General features: G+C 34.5%; 1 protein-coding gene across 5 annotated transcripts in view; it reads right to left on the bottom strand.

Annotated features, from left to right (window-relative positions):
* Positions 1-27747, bottom strand: part of LOC145694679 (uncharacterized) — a 368626-nt gene that overhangs the window by 82714 nt on the left and 258165 nt on the right. For all 5 annotated transcript variants that reach the window (XM_081771180.1, XM_081771178.1, XM_081771179.1 and 2 more), the window contains 2 exons: positions 26878-27021; positions 14572-14732 (listed from right to left, as the gene is read on the bottom strand). In XM_081771180.1, the coding sequence (XP_081627306.1) occupies positions 14572-14732; positions 26878-27021 (305 nt within the window). The remainder of the gene's footprint in view (positions 1-14571; positions 14733-26877; positions 27022-27747) is intronic.

Raw genomic sequence — 27747 nt, 5'->3', positions numbered from 1 at the left:
CTGGTGCTTGGGGTCCCTGGTTCGATCCCAGCTCGCGCCGTGTGGACTTTGTGGTGGACAAACACCGTGCTCGTGGGTTTTCTCGGGGTTCTCCCGTTTCCTCCCACTTTCTTCATTTCACTCATCTCTCATTATCACCGTCTCCTTTAGCCTGACCGGCATAACCTTGGGACGTAAAACGTAAAGATTTCTCGAATTTTTAAAATTGTTTTTAACAGTAAATTCATTCGATTTTAAGGTAATAATACTTGAGTAGAAACGAATAACTTTTTTAGTATCTATGATGAATAAGCTGTTATTACGTTCCTTTTCTGAAAGTACAAAAATGAAATGAAATCTTTAAGTTTAACGTCCCACGGTTAGGCTAAAGGAGACAGTGATAATGAGAAATGAGTGAAATGGTGGAATGAAGAAAGTGGGAGGAAACGGGAGAACCCCGAGAAAACCCACGAGCACGATGTTTGTCCACCATAAAGTCCACACGACGCGAGCTGGGATCGAACCAGGGACCCCAAGCACTGGAGGTGAACGCTCTACCACTGAGCCACCGCGCCCCCCTTCTGAAAGTACAAAAGTATAAAGTAAGAAGCAAAAAAAAAAAAATCATACTTTCACTACTACAGTTTCAGAGAACGAACTGAATGACAAAGCGTATGGATAGCCCAAACACAGTAGAAACATACGCACAAACAACACAAAAAATATTCTGAGTGTTCGTATTCCGGGTCCAAATTTGCTCGAATGTTTCGTTCGTATTCCAAGTAAGTTCGGGTTCTAGGCCGTTCTAATTCCGGAAGCTAAAAGTTCTCTCGTTTCGTCTCGAAGATTTTCCAGCAGTCTCGTCTCCTCTCGAACTCTCAAAAGATTTTATTCCAGTCTCGTTTCGAAAATTTATGTACAAAAATTTGTGTGGATTCTCTCATAATTTTATCTACAACTGTAATATTTTCCATAAGTAGAAGCTTTGCTTTGTATATTTCTAAGTTTTTATGCTTAAATTTCTCAACTTTAATTAACTCAGATTATGATTAAGGTAAATTGAGTGTCTTACCGTTAAACTTCATAATAGTTGTAAATATGATTCAGCAACGTTCAAATCCCGTCGTTGTTTACTACCACCATATTCACTTTAAACTTTATGCCTTACCTGAAGACTTATCCCGGCCTATCAACCCTATAAAACGAATTCCTTCATTATAACAAATTTGGTATAAAAATTTAATAATTTAGCTAAAATAAGTTTAAAGAAATTCAGATTTGGAAGGTAATTTGCTCGAATCGAGCTATTCAGTCCTATACTCCAGAGCCGAGTTAAATACTATCAAAGCAAAACAGCTTCTACATCTCTTCATTCAGAGAAACTCGCACTTAATTTATTCAAACAGGAAGAACAAGGGAGAGAACTAACTCTGTTCACTTCACCTCTGCTACCTTTGGTTCGATACTCGTCCACCACTCTGGACATGAATCAAGCATTCAAAATTGAATTTAATAGCCAGCATTCATGCTATCCTGAGCCTTCTCTCCTGATCTCAGTTTTACTCTACTTGCAATATTACAAGTATTTCTGCACTCAGACAGAAAAACTACAAAGTTACTTCCACCCACCACTAAGGCTGAAAAATTGCATTAAGAAATTTTCCTAGCAGGGCAGTTGGAGGGCATAATGGTTCATTTCTCAGAATCACGGAGTACCGACCAGCCTTGTAAAGTTCGAGAAACTGATCTTGAATAGCTAGTTACTCGCCTTTTTAAATTGTTCTATGAGCTAATAAAAAAAAATAGAATGTATATCGGTTTTGAAATGATGACCTTAGGAATTACTAGTAGCATGGCATGGACTTAGCTAAAATCACAGTCAATCATGTCAGAGCTGTTGCTGACGGTAAAAAATAAACTAATTCATAGATCTTTGTAAAAAAAAAAAAAATCCTCAGACACTAAATATTCCTCGTCGAGTGAGTGTAGGCAAAACCGGAATAGGCCAAACGGGAATGCCTAAAATGAGATTGAGATAATGATATATATTGCTGAAAGGTCCGTAGGCGAAACGGGAATGAACCGTTAAACTATATGTAATTTCAATTGCGCTCTCTGATCCTATATTAAACTATGTGCAACTTCAATGGTGCTCTCTGATCTTATATTAAACTATGTGTAAATTCTGTGGTGCTCTCTGATCTCATGTTAAATTTGTGTAATTTCAATGTTGAAAAGGAAACGTTGAGTTCTAAAGAAGCACATTCAGAAGAAAAATGAGTATTCTAATCTTTTTAAAACCAAATAAAAGTACATAGTTAGAAACACTGTTAATTTATCCATGCAGACTATAGTTTGTCAACAATTTATATATATGTTGCGCTTTATTAATATTTATGCCAATGAAAAAAAAATAGCTAACAAATACAAGATGTTGGAAATTTGTGAAGAAAAGTGGAAACATTCAATGTCATGGTTGGTTCATAGTTGTCATAAGCATCACTTTTCAACCAGATCATCTGCTGGAGAGGAAAAATAACGTTATGCATATGTTTCCGATTTTCGTCATCGGTTTCTGCCACTTAAGAACAACCTTCAAGCCAAGCTTTTCTCTACTTGGCACATGCTCACACTTAAAAACAAGATTAATGCATAAATTGACATTCTCAGAATCTCGCCACGGGAGAAGAACGAGAAGGATTAACAAATTCGTGGATTCTGGCGTTCACATACGCTTATATACATACGCAAATGCAAACTACCATCATCTGGAACCATCTGCCATTGCTCTTGAATTTATTTCGTAACTGCGTTTTCTCAACAGAAGAAAAAAAATGATAGTTCTTGTATAAATGCACTAGGTGTCATTAATTTGTTAAACGTCATAATGTTCAGTTTCTTGGAAGTTTACTACTGACTTTTTTTTATTTATTTCTTTTTAATGTATTTTTGTACTCGATTCTGAGTCCTGCTAGAGGTTCCCGGACATACACCTGATAACCCAAGGCCGAAAACAGAACTTTTCTTTGATGAACGACTAGGGTCCGCGGTGGCTCAGTGGTAGAGCGTTCACCTCTGGTGCATGGTGTCCTTGGTTCGATCCCAGCTTGCGCCAAATGAGCTTTGTGGTAGACAAACACCTTCCGTTTCCTCCCACTTCTTCATTCCACTCTTGCATTATTTCTCATCATCACCGCCTCCTTTAGTGTAGCCGGCATAACCGTGGAAGGTAAAATTTAAATATTTCATTTCATTTCATTTTTGATGGAAGATGGCATGGAATGAAACGAAATCTTTTAGTTTAACGTCCCACGTATATGCCCCTTAGGCTAAAGGAGACGATGATTAAGACTAATGAATGATAATGGAAGAATTGGTGAAATGAGAATGGGAGAGAAAACGGAAGTACCCTGAGAAAACCTACGAACACGATGTTGTCCACCATTAACTTTCTTGGCCAGGGATCGAACCATGGAATCCCCACATCCAGGGGCGGATCCAGGTGGGACGATCGTGGCGATCTCTCCCCCCCAGAAGAGGAAAACTTTTTTATTTTATATATGTAAATAAAACCCATTCCAAAGTTTGGTGCCCTTAAAAGTAGCAGTATGACAACCCACCGCCCAACCCACCGTCCTGGATCCGCCCCTGCCCGCATCAGAGGTAAGAGCTCTATAACTGAGCCACCGTGCCCCCCCCCAAAAAAAAAGACTGGTAAAAGGAGGGATTTACAAGGAAACAAAATCCTCAGAAAGTGAGACTATGGTGACTGTGTGGTAGATCGCTAACCTTTGGCGCAAGGAGTTCCTTGGTTCGATCTAAACCATGTTGGTGGACAGTATCATGTCTGTGAGTTTTGTCGAGGTTCTCCTGCTTCCTCCTACATTATCATTCTACAAATTCTTCCATGGTTATTCATTTTCATTAATCATCCGTCTCCTTTTGCCTACATAACATTAAAGATGCACACGAGACAAGATTTGAGGTTGTCTCGTCTCAAAAATGTGCTCTAAAAGTGTTGTCTCGATTCGAAAAATGTATATTTCTCTATTGAAAGAGTCTCGACTCGAATTTTGTCAGGAAAATTTTGTCTCCTCTCGTCTCAGCCGCATCCCTACAGAACATAACGATGGGGCGTTAAACTTTTAATTTTTATTTTCTTAATTTTCTTTGTTTCAGAACGGGGAGAATTAGGGGAATTATTTTATAAAAGAAAACACAATATTTATGAAAATGACTTTAAAATGCAAACATATTTCGTTGACTTGAGCTGAGTTTTGTGTATTGTCCCTTGTACAACACCGAGATAATGAAAGGTAGGACCCATTATTAACGTAAGCTCCGAACCACGACCGGGCCATGAATTTCGCCATTAATTTGCGTGAATTTTGAGACATCTGGTACATGTATTCAAACCAAAAGTTATGGAATTCTATGATTGTCGGTTTCAACACTGATCCCCATTACGCAACGCTAATAGCAAGAAGTGGATATATATATATATATATATATATATATATATATATATATATATATATATATATATATATATATATATAGTGTGACGCGTAAATAAGATCTGTATCTGATTTTATCCCTCTATTGTAAGCGGAAGTGATAGAAAATTAGGCCTATCGCTTCCGGTGCTAATATTGATTTCAATAGAGTGAAAACGATAAAAGAAGGAAACAAATGATTTTCTGATTCAGGATCCCAACAACATATTTCATCTAAGCTCCTATTCTTTACTTTAACGGAAGTAGAACAAACTAGAACAACTTCTAGTTTCAATATTGGTTTCTATATGTCATAATTGTATACAATAGTGATAAACTTTTTCTTTTATATAGGTGCAGCGTCCGATTCTACCACCAAATTTATCACTTAATTGCAACCGGAAATTATAGATCTACCACTTCCTACCACAATTGTAACTGGAAAGTACAGATTTACTGCTTCCTGCCACCGACTTTATCATTTAATTGCAACTGGAAATTACAGACCTACTATTACCTTCCATCGACTTTACAACTTAATTGCAATTGGAAATTACAAATCTACTACTCCCTGCTACGGATTGTATCCCCTAATTGCAACCGTAAATTACAAATCTAATACTTCCTGCCACCTACGTACTTTATCACTTAATGGCAACCCGAAATTACAGATCTACTACTTTCTGCTACCGACTTTATCACTTAATTGCAACCGAAAATTACAAGTCTACTACTTCCTGTCATCGACTTTATCATTTAATTGCAACCAGAAATTACAGATCTACCACTTCCTGTCACTGACTTTATCCCTTAATTGCAACCGGAAATTACGCATCTACCACTTTTTGTTTCAGTATTGAATCTGCGTAGTTTCTCAATTGGAACCAAATTCGCTTCTTTTTTTAAAAAATCTTTCGAAATGATCACACTCATGAAACATTTTTTTGTGTGTACATGATGATTCGTTTATTCAAATGAAATATTGTCCGTTGGCAGAGCTTCGCAAATACTTTAGAGAACAGTGCGTCATCTTTATCTTTGGAAACAAAATAAATTCCAAGCTGTAGGCAGAGGAGGTAGGAGGACGTGCAACAAGTTGAAACATTACCAACAACTTTGTAATTCTTTAGTTACTCCTACGTCAATTACTTTGCAAAGAAAAATGTGGTTACTTTGGGAATTGATTTCAAAGCTGTGAAAGAGAAACTTGGACCTGCAGAAATGAAGTGTTTTAGAAAAGTACTTAACACTATTCTTTCTTCACTAAGTACATTTTGCATTTTCAACTTCAATTTCAATTATTCTTCATAACATTCAATATCCCCCAAGCAATTATAACAACAATAAGTCTATAAGCTTCTTGTATATCTCAATTACGGCCTCTTAGCATTCTTTTTAGACTTTCAAACTATTCTATGCATAAGTATCGGAAATCTTACAGCATAGCAATATGTATTGTCAAAGTTGCCCACGAGAGTAATCTTAAGCAGTCTTGTCTCGAAAAGTTGCTGTCAAAGTGCTTTCTCGTATCGAAAAATGTATCTTTTCTATTAGAACATATATTTCTCGTCTCCCATTTCATCAAAAAATCCTGTCTCGTCTCGTGAGAAACACTACTGCTTGTCGTGAGGTAATACAGCAAAAAACGGGTAGAAATATCCAGAAGTCTTTGGAAGGGATGGGGATCGATTCAGCGTCACAGGAATAAGTTTCACCTCGTTCGTTAAGAGTCTTCACCCCGGTGAAATTAAAATACCGCTAATTTTACAGTAATTATGTGATATCTTCAAATAGATAAAAGATAATTGAAATATGGAACAAGAGCGCCCTAGACAATATTATTTTGCGTGAGGTACCGTTATCACAAGTCACCTAGTAGCTTTCCGTTTTCAGCCGTTTAGAAACGCGAAAATAAATGCCGATTTTCAAAATGGCTCGAAATCGAAAGCAGATAAGTGAGTCGTGATAACGGTTTCTCATGTAAAATAATATTGTTTAGGGCGCTCTTGTTCCACATTTCGATTATCTTTTATCTATTTGAAGATATCACATAATTACTGTAAAATTAGCGGTATTTTGATTTCGCCGGGATAAAGACTCTTAAGGTTTAGAAATCCTTTGAATAACTCTTAGAGGAATTTAGCCGACTTTCTTCTAAATTTTGAATGACCATTCATAGGTTAATTACATATATCTCTTCATCTGATAAACTGTCTAAACAACTGTGACAATAATGTAATACTTTGTTAAGTTCATACATTAATTGACTTCCCACTTTCTAGCGAAGAAGCTTAGTAGAGACCTTTTCACAAACGGCATTCCAAATGATCATGGAACTTTTTAGCTAATAATATTCCAATGAGTAGCGTATAAAACTCTTGTCAGCTCGATGTGGTCTAAATTCTTGTTTCTATTTTCATTTCTGCTGATTCGTCTGTCTCAATGAATCACCAATTGAGCTTGTCTTGTGTTTATTCTCTGTATGGCGTCAACATCGTTTTCTTCTTTTAGTAGAGAAACTCACCCAACAACCATACATTTTTCCCGATCAAACGGATAATACACTAATAAAACCAGACTGGAAACATTTTCTATGCACAAAAAATGTTGGTTAGTATATCTAGATGTTAAATTGCTAGGTTTATATGTTTGTGATCAAGAAAAGTTTATATATTTGTGGTCAAGCCTTTCGACAGTGAGTTCTCGGGAACTATAGGCTCTAGAAAGATACCGTTTTCACTGATCTATTGCAAATGTTGTGTAGCTTGTTCAATTCTAATTGATTAAAAAAAAAGTACGTTACTTCTTTGTTATATTTTTAGGGGTACACTGGAAGTGTTGAAATTTAAAAAAAAGTAAAGCATCATATCCTACGAGTTATACATTCCAACACCGTATAATTGTATACAGGAGTAGTATATCTCTCAGGCGTTTATTTCATGCCCAAATGATAATGAAAAACGAAGGATGAATCTTTATTGTTTGGAGTGTTTTGCCCAATGTCACTGACATTATAATTAATTGTGTGTAATGTATTTGCTTATTACATACTGCATGCAAAAAGAAAGAAAACACTGATCATACATGAATTAGAACCTCCAACCGGAAGTAGGCTCAAATCACACAAATGGAGATATTGAAAAAACTAATAGAAAAAATCTCCCCTTTATGGTACCCCTTGAGGATTTTTATCAAGAAGTCCTACACTTGCGTCTGTAAAGAGACATGTACAGATGTTGTAAGGAATGACAAGGAGATTCATGCTCATACGTAAATGATGCGCTGTGTAGAGAGCGCAGATTTAGCTAGTTATTACTTAGAAAGAAAAGTAATCACATGCTAAAATTTGGCCTTTATCTGTTGAAATTCACTCTGAGGTTTCTCCGGCTCAAGGTAGAAGCAATGAACAATTGAGGTAGGTCTCCATGCTACTAAGTTTCTCTTTGTATCAACTACCTTAAATTTGAAATAAAATTCCCTGAAGTTCAAGGAATTGAAATACGAGTATAGTAAAGTGGCAGCGGCCGTTGAAATCAGAAAGCTACTTACGTTATAGCTGTGATATTCAATGCTGTCAATAAGCAAAAACAGACCGATTTCAGCTTAAAGTAGATATTTTAACATCTCAATAAACTAGTCTATAGCTAGACACACTGAAGCAATATTTACATTCAGGAGGATAGAACTTATTTCGGCAACTGCACCAGAACACTACATGAGCTTATTTTACTGCTTGCAAGACAACAACGGAAGCGATTTAACACACGCATAGTTCCAATAACATTTTTAATACAATATATATTAACTAAACACGAAAATTTATTTAAAGCTTGTCTATATTATAAGAAATAATACCACAAAAGAGTTATTTACCCTTGAGAAGAAAGGCGCATGCCCCATTCTGTATCTACCACTGGCAAACACTTCTTGACCGATTTTTTAGTTCATATGTTAATGCAACATTTTTTCTATATATTTTTTTTTTAAAAATAATATCTTGTAGGAGGAGGATCAAAACCAGGTAATGCGGTATTGCCTCCAGAATTCGAACGCCCAGAATTTGAACAACTTGGAGACCGAACGGTAAATTTCTAGCAAATTTTGCCTTGAAATACGAACGCACAGCATGTTCTGTTTCGTGAATACCTGTGAATACAGACACCGACAAGAATGCAGACATCAGAAATGAAAGGTGATCTCTTTCCAAGCAATAATCTCTCTCTGCTTCCTCCTCCAACTTTTACATACGTGACAAAGAGTTGACAGATTTTTCAGAGGTAAAAATAGGAAGATTTTACCATTTTTAGGGGAAAAAAAGGGAATATATGTGATTTTGAGAACTTACATATAACAAGCACATACCTATCTACAATTTTACATATTAACAAATAATAATTTTAATTGAAAATTTGGGCAGTTTCATTAAAAGTAAGTGCAGAACAGAAAACACTAAAGTATATTGCAATTCCTGGGTGAATCTCATGTGATTTGAATCCCATATTAATCTCTAGGTCCTCGTCTCATGTAGCTTAGATGCTGAAAGGGGGGTAAACTCAAATAATATAATCAACTAAATATATTAAACAAATCTTTATTGTCTTTTTATTATTTATTTATTATGTAAGTTAAAAACATCCCTGCAGGACATGTCGAAATTTACAACCTTTGGAATTCTGGTTTTATTAGTCACAATAAATTATGTTCCTGACATTAATATGTTACGATCAATCTAAAATGAAAATGAAATGAAATCTTTAAGTTTTACGTTCCACAATTATGTCGGCTACGCTAAAGGAGACGGTGATGATGAGAAGCGAATGAAATGTTGGAATGAAGAAAGTGAGAGGAAACGGGGGAACCCAGAGAAGAACCCCATACACGGTATTTGTCCACCACAAAGTTCACTTGACGGGAGCTAGGATCGAACCCGGGACCCCACGCACCAGAGGTGAACGCTCTGCCACTGAGCCACCGCAGTCCCATACGATCAATCGAAACTGTAATATGATCGAGACGGTGTTGACAGACGAAGACTAAAAGGTGCTCTAAACCACTTTATTCTTAAAAATAGAGATTGGGGCGCCGATTAGATAGGAAATACGAACGCAAACTGTTGTATTCTCTCTTTTTCTCTCTCTGAAATCAGCTCCTCTTATTAAAAAATATTTGTTTTTGCACTAACTTATAAAAACATTTTAAAAGTGTTCAGAACTAGTATTTCTTTTACTTTTTGTTAAAGGAAGAAATGGTTTAACGGGGACAGACGAAACGTATAGCATAAAACGTGCCAGAGAAACGTAAAAGTTTTGGGGGAAAATGTAAGATCTGGCAACCTTATGCACCACCATAATTTATTTTAAAAATAAATACAAGTTTCCATATATTTTAAAATTTTATTGATTTACTTTCTTATTCAAATATTACCATTATTTTTGTTAAAGTTATTCGAAAATTCTAAATCTGTGACACCCAGGAACGGTTAAATTCAGTTTCTGTTATTTTAAAAAGGAAAAGTTAATTTGAAACTTCAACGAGGTTATAGTACAGATTCCAAAGTATCACTGTAGCGTAATCAGTCTTGAGTACGTCATTGATTTGCTTCTTTCATTCTAGACACAATAGACTGATTTTAGTGCTACATTATTGGTCATCATAGTTTTCGATCTCCAGCCCGTAATAACACATACATATGTATTACTACTGAATATTTTCAAGGCCAGTAAACGTAAAAACACTTCGTCAAACGCAAATACATACATGCGTAGATGCAGCTATGAACTGACAGATATAGGTGACATACTTGGCAGACGCTTCTTAAATTCTGAGCAGCCGAAATTGTCGGTGCTTACGAGTACATCATATATTAATATAGGTTATTAAATTCATTTAGCTGTAAAATGGGAATTTTGCCAGATGGTTTCCGCTTTTCCATTCCGTTGAAATTTAATGATTTCTGTTTTTTTCTTTTTTTTAAATAATATTGATTTTCTTCTTTTTTTAAAAAATAATATTTTACATTGTTAGATACTTATAACTTTCCAGACTTACTTTCGAGGACTTCCCATATAAACTATTTTGGTAGGTACAGAGAAATTCTTCCTTAGCAAAGAAAATTAAATAGATTTTTTTCAACAATTTTTTGTCTCTTTAATGCTCTGTGAATTATTTTTTTAAAATTTTTTTTATGGTGTTTCCCTTTCAATTTTCCTGTGCTGGTTACACAGGTCTCTTCAGTAACGCATATTTTATTGTTTATTATTAAAAGAAAAAAGTACAATAATAAATATTCTCTTGACAAAGGAAGATACAATAAATGCTCGATTATGCGCAGTCTTCTTTTCCTTTTTTTAACGTCTTTTTTACGACGATAAATTACGATATTAAAAAAAAAAAACATGAATCTTTTTGGTTATGACTTGACTAATTTAACGAAATCCGTTACTAGAGAAGGTAATGTCGATGAACATAATATTGTTGACTGGATTAATTATGGCGCCAATTATACATGCTTTGAATATCTTACTGATGAAAAAATCCTACAGATAGAGGATTAGATATGATTCTGGAGGAGCGTGAGGAAGAATAAGAGGATAAGACGCAGAAGTAAGTAAGCCATGACGCAATTCCAGCTCATTCAACTTCTGAAGGAACACAACAATGCGTCACTTTGTGTGCCAAAATTATATTTAAAAAGAACTTCCATCATAAATAAAGAAGAGTTTATTATTATTATTATTATTATTATTATTATTATTATTATTATTATTATTATTATTATTATTATTATTATTATTATTATTATTATTATGTGAAAAAGTAAACCAACAAACTTGTAACTACAGAAAAGTACTATTTATTATATTATACCTGTAAGTAGCGTCCCCCTAATGTAAATAAAAGTTATTGAAAAGCATTTTCGTGTTACTTTGTGTACTTCATGTTCTTTTTCGGTTTATCTGCGGTTGCTGCGCCACCCAATTCCGCGGACACTCCGGAGTTTATTCTACACACACACACACACACACACACACACACACACACAAATCATTACCGAACAGCTGCGTAATCATCTACAGAAGAATAAAGAAAAACAAAAACTCAACAATCGGAAATTAGTGTTACTATTTTTATAAATCAGAAATATGGGGTAACTTACATGAGGAAAAAGGGATAATAGAAAAATATTTCTTCTTTGAGACACTTAACGCGAAATTAGAAGGAAGAAATATTATAACTTATTCGTAGGCAGTTAATTACACACACACTAGCTTTGTTTTCGATCCAGCTAATTTTATCTATTCTTTTCTCTTCCCTGTAGTCTTGATTTATCGGTTTTGTATAGTTATTTATATATATTTCTATCCGTAGAGGACAATACTTCACACGAACGCAAGTTAAAATTTACTAGCGTATGACAAAGCTCGTAGCTCAAAAACTAAGCCAATTTAGACCTCATAGAAGTAATATTACTGTACTGTCAACCGAAATGATGTGGATAATTTTAGAGTAAACCATACGAGAACTAAGAAATATTACCCGTTTTATGGTAAGTTTGGAGACACTGTAGAAAAGGAGTTTCTTCATAGTGCTAAAACCTTAAAAATAGGTTTGCAATCTACCTTAAGCGTGACCGGTTTTGTGACGTAAAAGGGAGTTAGAAACTTCCGGAGGCATGTCGAACGGAGACCTCTTGTCTGGGTCACGAACCCCAAACAATTCTCATACATGAAAAGTACTGAATGGTCTTAACATCCACCCAGTTCCTCCAAGAAGTAATTTAAACTAATGCAAGTCTTGGGGGCGTAGATAGCGTAGCTCAGAATTAGAAACATGGGAGTAGAATTTCAAAGATAAAATTCGACAACACAGAAATAATTTAGAATAAGAATTTAATGAACTGATCTTGAATGACTGAATAACTACAGAGCATGATGTGGACTGGTATGACTTAAAGACTAGAGAAGACAATGCATAATCACTTACTTTTGGTAACGATGACAAGCAGAACCTCTGATGGACAGAATGACGGAGTGACAAAACTAATTATGAATAATTTGACTCGCAGAGTTTCGACGTCAAAATAGAACTTCTGATACCCGGAAGAGAATCCGGTAGTATTTATATGATTTTTCCGTCATGTCAACATTCTTGCACATTCTTTCTGAGTCTTCCTAGTTCTAGAAGTCATAGCCGGTCATTTGCATTGTAGAAGTCAAGGCACTCTAAATTTTCCATTGGATTATGAATCCTAAAGAATATTCAAACTGCCTCCACTTCATACATTGCCTGTTTTATACACATTTTAAAATTCAATTAAATATTTTGTTTCATTACATTGTGGTACACAATAATAGAAAATAGAGAATCTAGAGTAATCTCCCAAGCAAAGATATATCAATAGTTTCTCCTCATCTCTACAACGGTAACCGTTCTTTCATTTGGTCGTTTGATTGGCTATAAACGCATGGACATTAACTCCATATAATTTTTTAAAGAACGAGTGAAGAAATAGTTTATAATGTTCAAACAATGTGTTCTAAAGCTGGAATATCGTTGTTATGGTTGCTATGTTCATAATCGTCATTGTCACTATCGTATTGTGTTCCTATAAAAACACTGGTTTGCCCACTGGAAAACAGTTGACAAAAACATATATATAGCGTAGATATAGTAGTGTATATGGATGTATCGAAGTATGAATACATAGGAAAATATCGATTTTGCTGACGAATGTAACAGTGGCATTCTTTTACCTGAATTATTTTCTTTTTATTTTCATTCGTCATTATATTTGTAGATAACTTATCTTTATATAGACCATAGGCGGCGCCACAGTGGATGCAGCTGCACCCACATTAACTTCGATTTTCAGATTTCCTTCAATAATCCTTTTTGTATATTTCTTGTTTCCTATGTTTATATATAGAAAACTTATTTTCAGGGAGATTTTATATATGCCAAGCTTTAACTCCGTAACTTGAATGGCTTGTGAACTACCCTACTAATGGCATATAACTTGAACCCCTCTTTCCCCCATTAGAACACATATTTTAACCAAAACAACACGATAAAAATCTAGATCGAGCCACGTGCTAACTGTTTGAACATTCATTTTAAACGGTTAAGCCATTTTTCCGTGATGTAGTAAACAACGGTGATTTTATTTTATCTATATAGATTATTAAACATTATTCACAAGAAGTATCTGCTACTTTTTTAAAGAAATTAGATTGTACATAAACAGATTTTAATATACAATAAATTGCTTACCAGAAAAAAAAGTTGACATAATCATACACTCTACACTATAGGAACTTTCGCTGAAATACTTCATCAGAGAAAGAGAGGGAGATATAAGGAGAAATGAAAATAAAAAAAAAATTAAGAAACAAAGAGCCTGTTCTAATTATATTTTCCAGATTTTATTAAACTATATCCGAAATTATTGCCGTTATCAAGAATATTCATAGATAGGTAATTTGTGTTAAGTGAAAGATTTTAAATTGTATGAAATGCAAGGATCTTATAAAATAGAGGATCTGCCCTTACAACAAAATCCTGAAGCCATACGTCACAGTTTCGCCACTCCTACTCTTCCCACTCCGCCCAATAGGAATGTTTTGAGCCAGAAACGAAAGTGCCAATCAGACGATGGTAGAAACGAGAGTAGCCAATCAGACGTGCCGATGCTCGGTTTTTTTTTTGGCTTCATCGATTTAATAGGATGAAGATACATATGGGCAGATCCTCTATTTATAACATCCTTGATGAAATGTGTGTGTAAATAATATTACATCTTGATTGTTTTTGTATTGTTGCTTCTAAGTTGTGAACTATGGGTGTTGTGATCACTTACTTACTGCTATTTTAGCGTTATCTGTTAAAAAAAGAACTAAGTTGAATATTTGTGTCTACGAAGCTCTTCATTAACATCTATCAGTACAGATCAACAGCATTGGTTGTCGAAATCATAATTGGAACATAATAATTCAATTAGACTCCCAGGACATACAATAGGTTGATGTTAGTTAAAACATATGTTAAATTGACGCATAGCAGCCTGTATTATTTTATGTGAAAAGAGAAAACGCCTTACCTCTTGAATTGTAACTCGTTCTTGCTCCACTTGTCTGACTAAAGCCGGGCTCTGTGCCTTGACGATTGGGTCCATGCCTTGAAGAATGACCTGGGCTCCTAGGAACTTATTAAGGAGAGCTCTGGCCTCTGCATCTTCTTGTGACTCTCCCTCGTGTGTGTCTGAAACAAGAAATAAAACATAGCTATAAAATACTGTAATCACTGTTTCAGTTCTTTCGGCAGTCATTCAACTAGGAAAGTATGAACGCGATCTTAAACTAGAGAAGTTTCTGGCTAAAATAAGGAAAACCATCCCGCCTTTATATATAATTATGAATTTATTTTATAATGTTATATTATTATTAGTAGTAGTAATAGTATTTGAAAGATTCTGACTTAGTGCAGAATAATATTTACTACTCTTCATTCTAGTGTACCACATGCACGAGTGGTGATCCTGGGAAGCCAAAACCCCTTCCCGGAGATTGCTTGGTGCTCCCCGTACAGAAGGTTGTTCGCTGGATATCCGACCATTTTCGATTCGGTGCTCCACCTGGCATACCATGCTGGAACTATGGGTTTGTTGGCGGGAGCGGTGTTGTGTCTGACCTTGTAGGTGTGTGAGTGTTGGTAGTGAGTGTTATCAAATGGCGCCGAAAATCAATCAGTATTGAGAAAGTTACGTAAAGCCCACTTTCCGTGCTAAGTTTTCGTACGTACGCATTGTTAAACAGTGTCTGAAGAATGGGTTAACACTCAGGGTAACTACTGCGAAAGCTATTGTGGCCCGTTACACACAACAGATCCCCTTACGAAACATTCACCCACGAAAACCACCAGAAGAAAGCTGCAAACAAAGTGACACCTGTAGTGCTAAGGGGGATCCATCGATTGGCATGCCAAGAAAATACCCCGACGCAACGTTATATGGGCTACAAATTGCACCTCGCACCGTCAATTGTTAACAAAACAATTCGCAAACGCCTCAGGTTGAAGTGTGTGCGAAGACCCGTGTACACTACCTGCTACCGCGTCACATTGCCGAACGTAAGACGAACTGCAGTAAACTGTATATAAAAAGTACTTGGCGAGTTCCAAATGGAAGAAAGTTGTCACAATGGATGAATCATATGTCCATCTCACTGCTGGAGGTCACATTCGGGCGATCACATATCTTGACATTGACGACACCGGGCGCAGTTAACTTTGTCAGTGTAGGGAAATTTTCTCTCGTGGCTTTAATGGTTGTTACGGGAATAGGTTATGAGGGTAAGCTGATGATACGTAAGGTGAACGAAAACGTTAAGGTGAATAGAAGATACTTCCAAGAATCCATTCTGACACCTATCTATCGGAGAGACATCCCACAACTGTATGGAAAAGACGCGAAGCAGGTGATGATCCACGTGGCTTCGAGCTATACCAGAGAATTAGGTACCAGAGGATTAGGAATTCGTGTCATTCCGTTTGAAGATATTCCTGTGGAAAGCTCAGAAGCCAGTCCAATGAATTTTTGCACATTTGAACTGTTGAAATGACGTCTTCAACATCGCCGCCCGCGCACCCTGAATGGTCTATGGAAAGCTTGCAGGGAAGAGTGGGACAGAATTACCATGTCAATCTTGCGCCGGAGCTTGCTGCAATAGAAACTGTGATGCCATGTGATAGTCCACAATGCTGAGAGTCCAATAGAACATTATCGGTAGTGACAGTGCGGTATCTCTTAAGATGATACCCATCAAAAATTGTTGGATATAAAGCGAACAGCCTTCTGTATTTGTTTCAAAATCTTCATTGGTGTCTTGTAAGAAGATCTGACAATGACACATACCTGAACGCACCCTGAAAGTTATATAGAAATCGGTCCCGGTTACCACATGGCTCGTAAAAATAAATCCCAAGAAATGTAACACCATAGCATTTTCCTTTTCTTTAAAGGAAAATGCTGTCTAAACATTATAAAGACATTGATAGAAACCTAGGAGTTACTTTTGATTAACTTTCTCCGAACACACAAATTCAATTGTGAAATAATCTATACGTGCTTTAAGGCTTCTATATAGATTAACGGAAATTCAAAAGTTTCTCTTGTTTACGTTCTGTTCTACTAAACGATTTCTTCTCCTAAAATTGAATATTGTTCGCTTATTTCCAAAAATGGCAGCTCCTACAAATCTTTAGACGTCTAGTTACTGTATACATCTTTCTTTTTTTAAAAAAAAAAAAAAAAAAATCTAGACAATTTTGCACTGATGTAGGGAGAAATGCATAGCACTGCATTGAAATTTCTGCCATCTATCACATAGATAATTTTGGCAATTTTACATGATTTTTGACGTTAAAAAAATCCAAGTCTGGAGGTGCTTATCCCGGTGGTATGGCGAAGCGTTCATCTAAACAGCTGTTCTATGTTACTAAGAGTTTTGCTTTGCTAGATGAACAACTTAGTAAGCTAACATCCGAAACGAGATAGATGTGGCTCAGAGAGAGAGAGAGCTTCATCTGTGTTACCAACTTGTAATGTCATCAACACAGTTAAAAAAAAAAAAAAATAAAATAAAATAAAAATAAACCCTAGCAATTTAACTCTACAAGAATAAAATGATTAAAATAAAACAAATGTTAGTATATACAAGCATTAACAGGATACATTCATAGTATAAAATAAAAAACAAATTCTGACCAAAGCATATACAGTATTAACTAATAAATAATACCGTTACTGTTTCGGCAAAGTGTCTTTGGCTTCGTCAGACACATTGTGTCTGTCTGATGTGTCTGATGAAAGCAAAGATACTTTACCAAAACTGTAACGCTATTATTTATTAGTTAATACTGTATATATGCTTTGGTCAGAATTTGTCTTTTATTTTTACAAGAAGTTCCAAAGCTAAAATGAGTGCTATTTATAATATACTTCGCTACTAACTAAACAACAGGTTGACGGAATAATCAAGAGGAAAACAGTGTTAACTCAGAAAACTGAAACTTACTCGACGCACACAAGGAAAGCACCTTATAAGGTAGAAAATATACTTTTACTCTGCTTGTCTTCCTTGATATACTTTTAATAATAAATTAAATTGCTCAAACCACATGGATTTTTTTTTAAAATTAATGCTTTATTCAATACTTTTGTTCTCTATCATTATTTATGATCAAAGAATTTTAACCTAATTCATTAGATTTTCAATATTTATTTAACCTTGAATTTTAATTTATCATTTTTGATAAAATGTTCATAAGTCCCGATTTAGACCGAATGAGTGCTTGTTTGAGTACAGGGGTCCCGCTATTCTTAATATTTCCCATTAAAAATTGCATAATTACCCTACCTTGGAGCGAAAGAAGCTATATCGGTTACTCACCCCTGTTCACTCACGCTTTATCAGAGACGGAAAGAAAAAAACAACGAAATGTGATTTTTTTTTAAAAAAAAGTTCCTGACGAACACCAGGTCCAACACCAAATTAACTTCCAGAGTCATGTGATAACGTTATCATGTTGAAAGATAAAACATTGCCTAAAAGGCTGTCGGTAAGAAGTACAGGGCCACACACTCACCGACCAGTGCCGGATTTAGGTTTGATTGGGCCCTATGCTACTGAAAGGGGTCCTTTATACATCAAGCTTTAGGGGCCCCTTATACGTCAAGCCTTCTTTTTCAGCGACAAAATGGCGCCGTTTTTTAGGTTTGAATATATGCTATATGCTAATTTATGGACCTAATGGATATGGTCTAAATGGAAACAACGGCTTATTACAAGCATGCTACGAAACGGTGCACCATTATAAGTGGGGCTGGATAACAAGGGCCTCATTACAAGTGGGGCAGAGAAATAGGGCCCATCTTCATAAAAGCCTAGTACATAACAATACAAAACACCATTGTTGTATGTGCGTTTTATCTTAGTTGCTTTTTGTTGTTATTTGGAAATTATATTACAATCAGTTTTTTTTCTTTAAATTTTTTGGGCCCCCAAGCAAGTGGGGCCCTACGCTATAGCTTGTTTAGTTTATACGTAAATTCGGCACTGTCACCGACCAACAAAACAGAGACGTTCTATGCTCTTGAAGACTAAACTCTTTCATTGAGTCTCATATTCAAACTGATAACACAACACAAGACTCAAGAGTCATTATATTCTCTGGATATCCCTTACTTATCCTTTTCCTTTAATATTTTTTTATTCCTACTTCTTTATTTCACTGTTTATATATACACAGGGTGTTAATGAACTATATCGACAGATTTAAGAGGTGATTCCTCACATCGAAACAAGAAAATAAATTTATATGACCTTCTGTGGGGAAAAGTGCATAGTTTCAGAGCTTGAGCAGTCCAAAAGCATGAAAAAATAAATAAATTGCCACAAGCGTTATTTCGAACATAAGGAATCGTGAAGTGGGGGTTCATATCGACGTAAAGGTAGTCACACATACGCCATCCAAAATTGCATATTTCAGTAGTGTGCAACGGGTGCTCAAGGGATTCCTTACAGAGAGCATAATTCTCAAACATGCTCCCAACAGAATTCCAGATATGCATGGATTTAAAGGTGGGTCAAAAAAAAAAAAAAAAAAAAAAAAAAAGTAAGCTTTGACAGTAGTGAACACGGAATACATCGGCAGAAAGTTGGAAATGTTAGCAAACACCAGCCTCGTGGTTCCTCGTGTTGATTAAACTGAATTGAAAATCACTTTATTTATGAGGTGAGGTTCGGATGTATTTTTTTCACGCTTTGGATGGCCATAGTTCCAAAAGTATGCACTTTTCCCAACATGCTCAAATGAACTTTTTCATCCTTATTTTGATGTGAGAAATCGCCTCTTAAAATTTGTCGGTATAGTTTTTTAACATTTTGTATATAACTTCCGAGGACAGTGAAAAAACAAAGGTACACACTGAAATACGTATAAACACTATGAGTAATGGCTAATTGTAGCTACAGGATATATATTGAATAACTTAGATATAAACATCCATATCTTGTATCCGGGGATTTTAAAAAAATAATAATAATACGTTACAAAGTGATTATTTTTTCGTTATTTGAAGGTTGATGAATAAAAGGGTTGGAGCAATGTTCATGATCATTTTTTTTTTTTTTTTTTAATCTCCGGATACAAGATAAGAACATTTATATGGCAATTACGCTATAAGTACTATCGCTAAATTACTTCATCAGATAGGAAGAGGGAAGGAGTAAGAAGAAAAGAAAAACATTACAAAGAACAGAAGAAAGCTGAAAAAAATCCAGGTGGGCGTTAAATAGAAATGCAGGCTCGCGTTGGCGCTCGATAATGTTACTAGGCCGTAAGTACGCAAGTTTGAAAACCAGTGAACCAAGAAAGCTGGTAGAGGTGCAAGATAGCGAAGGATCAATAAGTGAAGATAAAAATGTGTCTAAGGAAAAGAATCGAAAATGAAAATTAATAAAATAATAGCTAATAATTAAACAATTAAAAAGTAATGAATAATAAAAATGTAAAAATATAACAGTAACTAAAGGATGGAAATTATGGCAAAATAAAAAGTGTATATATGTGTGTGTTTTAACCTTTTGTTTCAATCCTTCGACTCCAGATAGAAGTACATGTACTTCAATGACAATGCTGTAGGTTTAAGTCTCATATAGTCTTAATGCATAAAAGGGAAGTTAAACTACAAATAAAGCAAGCAAACAGAAAATCAACGCTGCTGCTGTTGAATTAAAGTTTGTGGAAATATTTGTTTATTTTGAGAATAAAAAAATGAAATGAAATCTTTAAGTTTTACGTCCCATGGTTATGCTGGCTGGGCTAAAGGATAACGGTGACGCTGAGAAGTGAACTAAATAGTGGAATGAATAAAGTGGGAGGAAACGCAAGAACCCCGAGAAAACACGCGCACACGGTTTTTGTCCACCACAGACTTCACTTGGCGCGAGCTCGGATCGAACCAGGGAACTACAGGTGAACACTCTACCACTGAGCCACCTCGGCTCCTTTTGAGAGTAAAAATCTGCATTGAAACTTTTAACTACGATTGAGCGATGAGTGCCTGCGTAGGAAGATTACTTACTCAGATAAGAAATATGCTAACAATATGTAAACGAAATAAAATACAACGAAATTTTTAGTTTCATTTCCTACAGGTGGGCTCAGGGTAAAAGAAAACTAATAACAACTGCAAATGAATAATGATTGAGAAAGTCTGAGAGAAAATCTACCGAAAGGAGTTCTCTATTGGAAAGTCAATAACTTGGAATCGAACTATACAACCTTCTTATCAGAAGTGAGTGGTCTACCTTTGAATTATCATACTCATGAAAAGTAAGCCCAAATTAAAATCGAGCCTCTAAATAGCATATTTTAGAAACTATTTATTATTATCATTATTATTATCGGAAAAAGATATAATTGAAACAATCACCAAAATTAAAGGGAGTACTATACCTGGACCTGATAACATCTCATATTATTAGAACCTGTAGTAATGAAATATCTTCAAATTTAGCAATCAGATGTAACGCATCGTTAAAGACTAGAGCATTTCCTTCAAAATGGAAACAAGTATATGGTGTTCCAGGATACAAATCTGATAATCGAGATGTTAAAAATTATATAGATTTAGTAAATAAATTTTGAAAAATTTTTGAATTAATTGAGCACAAACATTTATATTTCGACGTAAAGAATATTTTAAGAGACATGCAACATAGTTTCTACAAAGATAGATCGATTGCAACAAATCCTTTTCATTTGACCGATTTTATATACTTTGCATTAAAAAATAATTTACAGGTAGATGTCATATACATCGATATGTCGAAGGCCTTTGACTTCATTGATCACAAATCACTTCTTTGTAAGTTGTCAGATATTGGCCTATTTTATCATATATCAGATGGTTTGAAAGCTATTTATCAAACATAACTTTTACAGTACAAATAAGCTAGGTAACAATCTAGTCAAGGTCAAATAGGGAAGGAAGTACCTCAAGGATCTCTACTCGGGCCGCTTCTTTTTTCTCTATTAATGATCTACCAGAAAAAATCAAATACTCAAAAATACTATTATATGTACATGACATAAAGCTCTTTAGAGTAGTTAATAACGAGTATGATCATTATCTGCTACAGAAAGATTTAGATACAGTAAATCACTAGTGCGAAAATAATTTATTAATGGTCAACTCTAAAGAAACTAAATAAATGACATTCACTAATAAAACTCAATATTTTGACAACGAATATAATATTAATGGAGTAACAGTAAACAAATTGAAGATCTTGGTATTATATATGGCACATAATTGAGATTCGGTAGTCATATAAATGATACAGTGTAATCAACGAGAAAACAATAGGTTTTATATTTATTAATCTATAGCTTGATTTTATAAATGGTTGTTCCTATGTATGCCTATACGTATAAGATACTTGAATTTGGTTCACTCGTCTGAAACTGTTTATCTATTACACTTGTAAACAAATTGAACAGAAATGTTTTATATGGCTACAATGTTATACAATAAAAAAGGACTAATGCTCACATGATTGTGAACATTGTTACCTTATTGGGGACTTCAATATCTATTGGAAAGAAGGAAATTTGTTGATAAATCCCTTATTCAAATGGTATTGCATAACAAATATAGTAGCGAATATTGCTTTGAAAATATAAGAATAAGAGTGCTAAATTATAAGTTAAGGAATCGATCGACATTGGTTGCATTCAACTCAAAATGTGAAATACTGAGAAGAGTGACGAAGTCTTACAACAATTTAAAATGAACATATGTTAAGAAAAAGGAACAGAACATTTGCTACAAAGATTAAACTGTTTTGACATAATAACAAAAGATCTAACTGCCAATCCTGATTTTACTATGCATCTTCAGTAAATCTTAACCAACTTTTTACGTTAGAAATATGACAAAGTGACCAAGATCTTCTGCCTGCTGGATGTATAATTTTAAACAAGATTAATTACTTCTTTTAAATGGTAGTTAAATGAAACTTTAATTTGCAAAATACTGAAAATAATACATTATGAAATCGACTGTTTCGGTTTTAATCTTGTTTTATAAATCAGCTTGATCCTTGTAATTTGAATATATTAATTTTATGACAAGGACCTTAACCTGCTGAGTTGACAACTCATTCGTTATATACTATAAAATTTTCTGGTCTGTTGTAATTGATTGTATAATGGTTTTAACAAAGTGCTGTATGTTTGCCTGATCTGTGTGCTGTACTGAAAATAAAGTTATTATTATACCTGACTGTTTTCAAATTGAAGTTGCAACAAGATTGATTGTCTTACACATGATCTTTTAATTTCCCAATTAATCTATAACTGGAAGTGTTTTACAATTACTACATTATGGAACATGCCAGACCTACCTTTTTGAAATTATATTAGTGTATTTTTACTCATGTATGAGAGACGTATTCACGATTGAAGCTCCCTCGTGGCAATACGATTGGTGTACGCGTCTTCGGGGCCTGGTGGGAGCTCATGTAGTTCGGATTCCACGTTAAGCTGTATATCAACGCCTTATATATCCTCTCTGCTGAAAGAGACACTAATCCATTCATTCATTTGCATTCATGACTAGCGTAACTGAAAGTTCTTTTGCTTTTCTTTTTCTTATTTTTCCCCAGATCAATTCTGCACAGACATAAATACTGAGGTGACTGTGACACTGTCGCCAGCTCAAATCATTTTAGTTGTAATGAAGTATTGATCAGCAGAACATCAAGCATTCACAGTGGAGACATTAAAAAAAAGTTAGCGATTGTTGCTTAATGTACATTTCGCCGAGAGTTCAATATTTATCGGAATTACAGTGTTCCAAGCCGCAGAACAACACCATTGTGAGTTACGAACTTTCGAAAAAAGGCTTGCACCGTGAAGAAGAGATTTCCATCAAAATCATACACCTTTGGAACTGCAGAGCACATTAAGGAAATATCTGAAAAAACGTAATTTTCACAAAGCAGAAGTGGTATGTTTCATAGCTAATTGTTGTAAGCAAAAGACTATAATGATTACTGCGGGTAGCAAAAAGAAAAAAAAAAGTGATAAAATTCAGTTGAGAAATAAAAGATCATACATAAAATAATCAGTCTACTCACAATTTTAATTCGAAAACAGTCAGGTTTTTCTACCGCACCCTGTATTTGTTTTATTTTATGTTTTGAGAAGAAAATAGAAGTAGGAACCCATTCATTTGATACCTGATACTTGTTGAATGTAGAAACATACTTTCTCTATTTTACAGTTCTCTATCTTTCCCAATGTCGTATAAATGATCTCTGAAATATAACAATTCATTTTGAGGCTATTATTTAAATATGAAATATATTTTTTAAACCTTGGAGATGACTTCCATTTACAAATATGATCACCTAAATTTTTGCATCTGATAAGACAATTTAAATGAGGCTGGGAAATTAAGAATATCTTTTTTTGGAAAAGTATTTAGGAGATACTGGATACAAGTTGTAACTTGGCACGTAAAGAACACAAATGGAAGGAAAGTATTCCGGAAAGAATGGCTAAACCTTGAGGAATTTTTTATATAAGTTTGTTTGTTGTTACTATGTTGGAATTTAATAAAACGCAATTTGAAAGTTCTATTTTAGCTACAATTCTTGTGGTTACTTAAGTATATATTTGCAATCAAACAATATATACATACAGAGTATGCGATATAAGATTGTGATTCAAATTAAGCAAGTTATGATCATTTCTTATGACATGGCTTATGCCTACGGTAGTTGTATATGTGGCACTTGCTTTGATTCTAAAGACTACATGATCAAAGATTAGTGTAAGGACAATGTAAGAAGTGATCTATTAAGCCGCATTCCATTATAATATATGGTTATACACTAAGTGCTAAAAGCAATAATATATAAATAGCTAAATTTCCAACAGTATTAGTTCCAAACATTATATCAAAGTACTATATTTGAGCCTTCTTAAGACTGTTTTATAATGCTTATCTTATGAAATAAATCACTTACTTGTTTGTCAAAATCTTGAAAATAATAATAAAAGGTTTTTTTTTATTATAAAATCAGTAGAAGATTAGTAGGAAAGTCAATCACGTAGGATCTTTCCTTGGAAGTGAGGAATTCCCGTTATACAATGTTTTACTTGAGATCTGTACAGAAGAAGCCGAAAGAACACGTGATTTCTTACAATGACAAAGTATAACTAATTGTATATCAGTAAGTTAAACATGTGTGCTTTCATAGGTTTTTCTGACGACAAGTTTCGGTGATTGAAATTAGTAAAAGCTTTATTCTGCTTGTTGAAATCAGTAAAAACTTTATTCTGCTTGTTGAAATCAGTAAAAACTTTATTCTGCTTGGCTTGTTGAAATCAGTAAAATTCCACAAAGACTCACTTTTTCTAATTGTTGAAGTCAGTAAAAATTTTATTTTGCTTGTTGAAACCAGTAAAAACTTTATTTTGCTCGTTGAAATCAGTAAAAACTTTATTCTGCTCGTTGAAATCAGTAAAAACTTTATTCTGCTTGGCTTGTTGAAATCAGTAAAAACTTTTTTCTAATTGTTGAAATCAGTAAAAACTTTATTCTGCTTGTTTTTTAACCTATAATCTTTAGATGATTGCGTTACGACTATCAGTGATACACGAAGATACTTATTTGTCTAGCGTTATATTTCTTGGATGTTTAAAGCTTGGAAACAAAAGTCTCTAGACAGTAGGTATATGTTCCAATTAATTACTTAAGTAAATATCTTTTATTTTGACAAATATAGACACATATAAGTTCTATTTGCAAAAATAAATAAAATATTGATGTTGAAATTTGTCTCCTATTGCTGACCCAAAAGATTATAGGTATGAGTCTTTGTGGAAGTTATTTAAGAAGTATCATCATACACTATATCATATTCTTATTCATTCCACAGTTCTCGTTCCGTACTTTCCCGACACTTGCTTCCTCAGTTATCAAATTACATTCTTCTACACAATCGCCATTACCGTCGATACATTTTAGTAGACACTATGGTAAGTTTTGGATGACAATGTCATACCAACTTGCCGCCATGTGCTTGAGGAATCGTTAAAACTTCGTGTTTCACCGCGTCGTCACAGCTGAAGCGTGTTTAAGCCAAATGTTCTTTCAGTTTAAGAAACAGGTGCTAGGTCACTGGTTTGCTCAACCTTAGCGACTCTCCTACTTCTTTCTTCGTCGTGAATTTCAATACGATCAGCTGCAAACTCGCTACAACACTTGCGGTCGTCTTGACACCCTTACTCGATTCGCCATACTCTTCCATTAATTGGCAATTAATTTCAATCTGTCTAACACCTATTGCATAACGCGCGAATTTCCGCACTTGGCGGTAGCGCTAAATGAAAGCTCCATTACAAATGGCTGCTAAGCCAAGACTAGACGTCCAAGCGAGGGGCTCGTAGGCTTGTTGCAGGGTGGGGGAAACAACGAATACAATAGTGTTACCAACAGTCGCACGAGCAGTTTTCCTGCGTCCCCAGCGCTTTGCAGACTTTACTTTTAGGATTATCCTCGTATCTTATTTTATTTATAGAGATCATGTAAGTCAGTCTATAAACTCATATGTACACTCATGTCCAAAATGATTGTCGCATATCTATAACTGTCTACTTGTAAGAATATAATTTGATAATGATTTTGCAGTGTACTTTTAATACTGATACTATGTGTATAATCGGGAAATGTATATTTGTTGTAAATTTCATAGGAAAAGAATTATAAATACGAAAATTTGAATGAGTAAAACAAAATGTTGCTAAATGGACAAGAAAGTTTTATTTTCGTTTTATTATTCTTATTTACTGCTCTTTTGACATTAAATTTACCACATACATGTCTTTGCCGATTATACACATACTAATATTATAAGAAATACCGGGCGAATTCGTTATCAAATTATATTCCTACAACAAAATATTTATAAACATGCGACAATAATTTTGGACATAAGTGTACATACGGACAGAAAAGTCAGAGACAAAAAGAAACGGAGTAAGTATAGATTCAATAATGATATTGAATTCTTAATAGTTTTATTGTTATCTGCTAAATTATTACAAGACTGTATAGACTGCAATAAAAGAAAGGATGCTATTACTTGCACCATTGAGTTAGAGAAGGATCAAACAGGTTAGAGAATACATGGACTTCTTAACAAACTGGATGCAGAATACGGTTCTATTTTCATATGAAATGAATCCTTCAATCTTTTATAATGTCGGTGCATAACAGAGGAGAAAATAGTAAGAATTATCATACTAACAAAATATAAAAGGATCTTACCATGGTCAGCCTCCCTCATTCGGGAAAGAATGTCTTGAACACCAGTGACTTTTGAATCGTTCCCAAGGAACGATTTCCTGTGTTCTGTGCCATTGACTGTTGTTAAAGCGCTGGATACCGTCAATTCGGTCGATTTGGCGGCATCTGTTTCAAAAATAAAATAATAATAAATAAATATTGTGTTTTTCAAATTGTACATATGATAAAATAATAATTCATGTAGTTCAAAGTAACGAGAATACTCTTAAATACTCACAGCAACCTTATTAACTATTGAGGCATTATAGATTAACTCTGTTCTTGTGAATAGAAGATATTTTAAAACTTCAGTTTACTATACGTCCATACGATAAATCAAACTTTTACATTATTATTATTATTATTATTATTATTATTATTATTATTATTATTATTATTATTATTATTATTATTATTATTATTATTATTATTATAGTAATAATAATGAAATGGTACAAAAACGTTACTCTGAATTTGCTAAGACTAAGAAAAAGCAAAGAATATATAACGAGACTGGAAGAAGAAATAGGGTTGTGGTGGCTCGATGGTAGATGCCCTTTGGTGCATGGGGTCCTTGGTTCGAAACCAGCTCGCGCTAAGTGAGCTTTGTGGTGGACAAACACGGTGTGCGTGGTTTTCTCGGGGTTCTCTCGTTTCCTCCCACTTTCTTTGTTCCGCCATTCCATTCATTTCTCATTATCACCATCTTCTTGAGCCTAGCCGGCATAAGCGTACGATGTAAAACTAAAAGATTTCATTTCATTTTGGAAGAAAAAATCAGTAGCAATCATATAATTAAAACTGAAGTTCATTTAAAAGAAAACAGAAAAAATAATTTCCCATATAAAATCA

Source organism: Thermobia domestica, chromosome 9 (genome assembly GCF_964235325.1).
Source record: "Thermobia domestica chromosome 9, izTheDome1.hap1.1, whole genome shotgun sequence".
Lineage (NCBI taxonomy): Eukaryota > Metazoa > Arthropoda > Insecta > Zygentoma > Lepismatidae > Thermobia > Thermobia domestica.
This window is presented reverse-complemented; position numbering and strand designations above follow the sequence as displayed.